At 36.0% G+C, this 7,660-nt stretch overlaps 1 protein-coding gene across 1 annotated transcript; it reads left to right on the forward strand.

Annotated features, from left to right (window-relative positions):
- The first annotated feature begins 647 nt into the window (after positions 1 to 647).
- Positions 648 to 7,426, forward strand: Cxcl9 (C-X-C motif chemokine ligand 9). The gene is made up of 4 exons (XM_003477648.3): positions 648 to 804; positions 2,260 to 2,386; positions 4,115 to 4,199; positions 5,270 to 7,426. The coding sequence occupies exons 1-4, from the start codon at positions 669 to 671 to the stop codon at positions 5,372 to 5,374; spliced, it is 453 nt and encodes a 150-aa protein (XP_003477696.2). The 5' UTR covers positions 648 to 668; the 3' UTR covers positions 5,375 to 7,426.
- Positions 7,427 to 7,660: the final 234 nt, after the last annotated feature.

Genomic DNA, 7,660 nt, shown 5'->3' on the forward strand with positions numbered 1-7,660 from the left:
ATGATCCAGTTACCTTCAAAAGTCCCACCTCTCAGTACATTAGTATTCTGGGGGCCTTTTTAGAGCCAAATCATAATGTCTGTCCATCTCTATTAGAGCAAAATAAGCTTCCATCTCAGCCTCTGTTAATTTGAATCTCTTGCACAAAGCTGAGCTCTTATGCTAACTGATCTAAGAATATAAAACATAAGCTGTAGCAGCAGTGACAAAAAGGAACTTACTACTAGCAGAAAATAGTTTGACTCCTGAAGAAACTAAAGTACTTCAAATTGTAGGGTGGATAATATAAGACCGATGTAGCCATTTATTATACAGAAAGGTATGCTATAAATAATAAAGGAATTATTTGCCTGGACTTTAATATTTTCCATCTGGAAGCCACATTTCTGGCCTTTATTGCACAATACTGTTTTCATCATGTCCTTCACCCAGGTGAGCAGCTATGTGTTTGTTAAGGCTGACAGTGTATTGGTTTCACATCCCTTACTATAAAACACTCATTTATATGAAATGGAAATAAAAACATGCAGAAATTCCCTTGGATCTGAGTGTAGGGTTTCCCCCAGGGAAAGCAAGCATGTGGTTAGTTTTGCTTTCATCAGACAAGGATAACACCCAATTAGGGTTTAGGAGGGAAATAGATTTCCCAAATAAATATCCCCCGGAGCATGTTCTCTGAAGATTTTCTCAGGCTTGAAATTCAACATAGGAGTGACTTTGCAGAACTTCCTTCTGCAACAATGAAGGGACATAGTGTTTCTTTCTTCTTGGGCATCATCTTCCTGGTTCTATTTGAAGTTCAAGGTAAGGGGTTTTGAGTTATACTAGGTAAGTGAAGTTAGACATGTGCGTCAATATGAAAACCTCTTCATTAACCAGATAACACTGAATCATAAAGAGCAGTTACTTACAAGTAGTCAACTATCCAAAGGTCAGAACTTGGGGCTGCCAAGTCAAACGAAAGTCTAAGTTTAGGTGTGTGTGTTCCTAGTAAATGTTTGATGAAGTTTGAACACTTATGATGGGAAGCTCTCTCTCAGAAGGAATTTCTGCATGTTTCATTTTCATTTCACACAAATGGGTGGTTTAGAGTAAAGGATGTGAAATCAGCATCACTGGCACAGATAATGAAATGAAAAACTCTGTCTCCTAAATTATTTTTGTCATTGGTGTTGTTTCTTGATATATATGTCTATGGTTAACTGAATGATAATCCAGTAATAGGAGAGGTTGTCCTAATCCAACAACTATTTATGTTACCTTGGGCAAATTCCTTTTATACACCTCAGATTCCTTATCTGTAATATAGAAAATTTGTAGTTTGTGTGCTTCATATGCCTGGTAGGTGGTACATGCTTATATTCTCAGAAGCTTGGGTTGCTGAGACAGAGGATCACAAGTTTGAGGTCAGCCTAGGCAACTTAGCAAGACCCTGTCTCAAACTAAAAATATTTTTTAAAAAAACTTGGAATACAATTTAGTTTGAGGCCCTGGGTCCAATCCTCAGAACAACAACAACAAAAAAAGTGGCATAATAAGGAAATATATACTGAATGAAAGTAAAAAATATGAAGATGATGTACTCTAAAGAATTTCTAAAAGCCAGGTGGTGGCACATAATCTGTAATCTCAACACCCAGGAGGCTGAGGCAGGAGGATTACTGCAAGTTCAAGGCATAGTGAGCCCAAAGCCAGCCTAAAGTACATAGCAAGGCCTTGTCTCAAAAACTTTTTTCAATAATTTAAAATACTATTGAAAAGTCTAGGCATCTAGAAGGAGAGATAGATGGAACTGGTAATTTGTTTTAAGTAGAACTTTCTATCTGTAGGAATCCCATTCAACCAAGATCAGGTAAAAATGGATCTGGAAGTTGCTTAAGAAACTTGCCCACGTAGCACATGTAAACTGTGTGCTAGTGTGTCTAATGTGTAATGGGAATTTGTTAAATATTGTAAAAATCTTTTTTTTCCTCCAAAAAAGAAAGGGAGAATGGCTGAGAAAAATATCTTTGGATTCAGACCTGAGCTGAAACCCTATTCCTGCCCCATCAAAACTGTGTATCTTTGTTCTTTACTTAACTTCTAAACTTTATACCCACAAAATGGATATAATGCCTACTTTAAAAGCTTGTGGTGATGATTTAAAAACACTTAGAAAAGGATAGTATAAGGCATGATTAAGTCAAATGTGTCATTTTGGTTAATCACTTCTATTGAAACAGTGAAGAGAAGGCGTGTACTCTTTTTTTTTTCTCACAGGCACCCCAGTAATGAGGAAAGGACGATGTTACTGCATCAACTCCAGTGATGATGTAATCTCTCTCAAATCCTTAAAAGACCTTAAACAGTTTGTCCCATCTCCTTCGTGTGAGAAAACAGAAATCATGTAAGTAAAAACTCACATATGTGGCATATGCCATATTACCAGGAACATTAAATTTACTATGAATACTAACTACCCTCTGGACACTTACCCATGCAGACACTTAAATTCTATATGATTAGCCCCTCAATAAACCTGATCTTGCTCCTTTCTTTTCTATTCCTAAAAGTGAAATTTCTGGTAGAGATTAGGAACCAAGCATGGTTCCTATTCCTTCAATAATATTATGCTCATCAAAGAAAACATCTGAACATCAAAGAAAAAAAATTGACGTTTATCTAAAGCTAGTTAGAGTTGTAATCCAGGAAAACATAAACTCAAGTAATCTTGAAAATGGGCTCCTGGGGGCTGGGCATTTAGCTCAGCGGCATAAGCGCCTGCCTTGCAAGCAGGCAGCCGTGATTTTGATCCCTGGTACCGATAAAAACAAAAAAAGACAAAAAAAAAATTTAAAAAAACAATGGGGTTCTAGCTGGGTGTGGTGTTGCATACCTGTCATCCCAGCACTTGGGAGGTTGAGGCAGGATGACTGTTTTGAGTTCAAGATCAGCCTGGGCTACATAGCCAGACCCTATCTCAAAAAAAGAAAAAAAGAAAAGAAAAAAGCGCTCCTAGAAAATGTTTAATGCAGATAACTGAACAGATGAAAATAAAAACCACTTCTAATCTATTGTCCAGTGACAAATACAATTAATTCCTTGGCATATGGTCTTTCAAAGTTCCTCCATTTGCTTTGTATGTACATACTTTTAGATTTTATACATACACACATAAATCATAAATCACATAATGTAACCCTTGTTTATCTCTGATTTACTTTCTAGATTTCAGTTAAACAAAGTCAACTATGGTCTAAAATATAAAATGGAAAAGTCTAGATATAAAATATTCAAGTATTTAAAATAGTTTTTAAAATAGTTTTTTATTCAAGTATTTAAAAATAGTTTTTATTATAGTATAGTATATTTTATTTACTATTTATTAGTATAATTTATTTACTATATATACTTTATTATAGTATAGTATATTTTATTATAGTATATTGTTATAATTGTTTGTGCCTAAATTATAATTAAATCTTATCATGTACGTATATGAAAAACACCCTATATAGTATTTGGTACCACCCAAGATTTCAGAATGTATGCTCCATCAATAAGGGAAGCTACTATACAGTTTTATAACAACACTATGATTACGAACATTTCTTATGTTAGTAAATCTGTAATGTCATTTTTTTCTAATGTTGTCTTATGTCTGTATGCTGGGGATTGAAGACAGGCAGGTGAGCCATGTTCTATCACTGAACTGTATACCTCTAGTGCTGATAACAGAATTTTAATGGCCAAATTTAATGGCAGATGAATGTGCCATAATTTATATGATCAATCGCCATTGCTAGAAATGTAGGTTATTTCAAACTTTTGGCAGTTGTCAAACTGTTATTGTGGCAGTCTTGTCTTCAATTCTTTCTCAGTTAATACCTTTTAGATACTAGAATTGCTTGATTAAGTGGTATTTTACGCTCTTGGATAGCTAAATCAAAGATGATATATGGAATAGTGACTCTTATTTTCATACTGTACAGAGAAATTAATGAAAAATCTTGAAATTATTTAGTTAACTGTGTTCTAGGAAAACATTTTATTATAAATTAAGTTCATGCTTATTTCTGTGAAAAAACTAAATAAATAATGGGAAAAGGAAATCTCATTGCTGTTTCTTTGGCAGTGCTACAAAGAGGAATGGGGATCAAACATGTCTAAATCCAGATTCAACAAAAGTAAAGAAACTGATTAAACAGTGGGAGAAGAAGGTTGGTGAACAAGGGAACAAAATTTTCTTTCTGTTAGAAGTAAACTTTGGAAGACAAAAAATATATGTAGTTCCATTAAAGATATATTTTCATCCTTTTATATTGTATTTAATTGAATGGTAGACAGTGAAGATATAAAAGTAATAAGATGTAAACCCTCCCTTCTATAGCAGGTATTCTTTAACAATTTATAGCAATTGTGACACAATGGGAGAAATATCAAATAAAGGCATATGTGACTTTTGAAGATGATATAAGAAGGAGTAATTAACTTTGCTAGAGAAGAAAGGCAGGTAAAAGGTGTTAAGCGGGACTTCTCATGTTTGATTTGGATGCTAAGAGATAATATAAATCAATAGGAGGAGAAAATAGCACAGGAACAAGAGGAAAATCATGAGAGAGCTTGCTATGTTCAGGGAGTTTATATGAAAAGAGAAAGGGAGTGAGGTGGGAAAGCAGACTGAGACCACTAGGAAGAATCCTGCCTGAGATACTGAGGATCTGGGTTTGAGGAGAATCATGTAGTACGTGGTGAGGAGCTTGAGTTCAGGAGTTGGACAGACTAAATAGCTCTTGCTCTGGGCAAGTTACCCTCTCATAGTCTCAAATCTCTGCATGAGTAAAAAAGTAGATGATTATAGCACAAACTGCAGAGGGTTTCAGTGGGGACCTGCAGGTGGTAAGTGGAGTTGGAGTGAGAACAGTAATAAACCAGAATACACCAAAGCACTTAAGCCAGGCCTGGTGGCACGTGCCTATAATAGCTCTTTGGAGGCTAAGGCAGAAGGAGTACTCACTTGAGGCCAGCCTGGACTGCAGAGAGAAACCTTGTTTTAAAAATAATATTATTATTAATAATACTACTAATAATAAGCATTTAGAAGACTATTGGTTCCTCCTCAATGTGAACAAAATAGAGAATCAAAAGGAATCCTTGTGAGAGAAAGGCAACTTTTAATTAGTTTTGAGGATAAAGAAATATCACAACCAGGGGCAGTTCAAATACAATGAAAGTAAGAAAAAATTGTAAGACTCAGAAACATTGTCCTTTCACCTTCCTTTCTTCACAGGTCACCCAAAAGAAAAAGCAAAAGAAAGCGAAAAAATATCAGAAAAACAAGAAAATCATAAAAGTTAAAAGATCCAAAGCTCCTTGTCAAGAGAAGAACACATAAAAACCCACCTTGCCAACAAGTACCTTGTGTTAAAATTTGTTTTTAATTATATCAAAATAATTCTAAGAAGTAATGGCCTTTAGTAACACGGGCCTGTTAATTTGACTAGAAAATGTAAAGTACTATTATGAAATTGTAACCAAAACTGAAAAGTTGATTTTAAAATACAGAATTAAGAATTGTTAGAGGCAATAGCTGTTTGTGCTTTTTACCACTAACCAACTGAATTTCATCACATGCTTAGTAATAACTACATCTGGACAAGTGGCCACACAGACACATCCCACACAACAGCTGCCAGCTTCCAGGCCTCAGCCTGCATCCTCCAGAGAGTACTGTGAGGTCTCTGTTATTGAGTCCCCACCTGTCCACATACTAGTAAGCCAAGCAGCTTGGAACTGAGCTGGACCTCGCCCAGCTGCAATGGCTGTCAGAGTCTGCAGACCTCATACATGAGGTGTCTGAGGGATCACGCTGATTGTTCCTAGGGATCCACCTTTGGACATCACCAGCATGTGGCCTTGGGAAACTTCTTTCAGGATTTTGAGGTGATGTGGCTCCATCTTGCCTGCCCTCACTGGCCACACAATTTCCCCTTGTGTCCTTGTGCTTCACATAGGCAAGTACTTTCCTTTCTGCCACAAGTCCATGCCTGTTTCTCTTCCATTACACAAATTATGCTCTCTCATTTGTGAGACTTATTTGCCTGACATTGCCCCTTTTCCCACCCACCAACCCACAAGGATGTCTTCTCTCCACTAAGTTCCAGTGGATACAGTCTTCAAGGCTCAGCTCAAGTTGTGCTTAAACCTTTCTGGAGTGCTGAGTGTAGCTTGGGATGGAGCATTTGCCTAACAGGCACAGTGCTCTGAGTTTCATCCCCGGCACTGCAAATAACTAAATAAAATATTTTTAAAACCTTCTAGATAGTCAAATCATCTTAAAATTCTCATTCCCCTTATGTTTAACACAACATGAAAGAGCACTTTGTTACCTAATTAGTGTTTATTTTCTCTTTCTAATCAGACATTCAGTTCCTTGAGTGTAGCAGCCATAGTTTATTTCCTTGAATCTGCCACCAACTCTAAAAAACCAGAACTCAGCTCTAGTAGTTATACGAGGAGATTGCAATCGGAGTTTCTCTTCCCGGCTGCTCTGTATTGTTTCACCCCTAGTAACCTCTTACTCATTTTCTGGCCACAGTCACTACAGGGATCAACGATGAAGCAACATTCTTGTATTGTTATGACAGGAAGTTAACTTGGCTTCTCTAACAAATAAGAAGCACATTTTAGAACACTTTTGGATAGTCTAGAAATTTTTAAATAAAAATTTCAAGACCTCTGAAATCATACAATCTTATAAAGAAAAGTGGTGTAAAGGTTATTCAGTCCAGCCTTTCTCCATTCACTACAAAAATTCCTTCAGTACTATTCCTAACAAGCTTTCTATGACTAATAAGATAGTCACAAAGATTCTTTTTTTAAAAAATGGCAGCAAAGCTTAACATTTATTAGACAGGAGGAGAAACATGCTCTGCAAAACGAATTTGGGGCAGGTAAAAAGTAGGGAAAGAAGTATGTGCTACAGGGAAGCGTGGGCTATGGGGGGAGAACACAGAAGCCAAGATCTTTTGAAAACTCATTGGGGAAAAAAAAAAAAAAAGAAAACTCATTGTGGGGCAAATGTGAATTGTGATTATCAGTTCCCACACCAGCTGTTGAGAATGATAAAGTTCCAAGAGCTGGAGGGACAGCAAACTCAGTGGAGGGGTAGTTGGTGCCCAGTTAGATTATGTGAACTTGAAAACTTCCTTAGAGAGATTGGTGAATTGAGAACAAAAGGAGTTCTTTGACTGAAACTGAAAGCTATATTTACTTTCTCAGATATTGTTACTGCAGATGATTCGGAGGGCTGCCTACTAATGATCCTACCCAAACATCTTTGCCCATGAAATTCTTCAATTCCTTCTATGTAATTCTCTGGAAAAAAAAAAACCTTAAAAAGTTCCATAATAGGAGAGTCTGTGACCCACTTATCTTACATCTCACAGGAAAAGTGGACAGTATATAAATAATAACCAAAAAAATACATATTTTTACCAAATATCTTTGATAAATATATTTATTCCCACATTATGAACATTTATCACTTATAGACACATGTGTACTCTAAGCAAATAATATTAAAGCTCAAAGCAGTATTGCCATATATACTTTGTACTCTGAGACTTTTTTTTGCTAAAAGATAGTGGTATCAATAAATAGAGATTTATCAGAAAACAAA

Source organism: Cavia porcellus, unplaced genomic scaffold, assembly GCF_034190915.1.
Source record: "Cavia porcellus strain 051 isolate PalLab524CR breed Dunkin Hartley unplaced genomic scaffold, mCavPor4.1 scaffold_4, whole genome shotgun sequence".
In the NCBI taxonomy this organism is placed as follows: domain Eukaryota; kingdom Metazoa; phylum Chordata; class Mammalia; order Rodentia; family Caviidae; genus Cavia; species Cavia porcellus.

Coding starts and splice junctions, on each gene's coding strand:
- Cxcl9 (XM_003477648.3), top strand. CDS start 669: ATGTTCTCTGAAGATTTTCTCAGGCTTGAAATTCAACATAGGAGTGAC. Junction 2,387..4,114: donor TGTGAGAAAACAGAAATCAT/GTAAGTAAAAAC, acceptor TTTCTTTGGCAG/TGCTACAAAGAGGAATGGGG. Junction 4,200..5,269: donor TTAAACAGTGGGAGAAGAAG/GTTGGTGAACAA, acceptor CTTTCTTCACAG/GTCACCCAAAAGAAAAAGCA.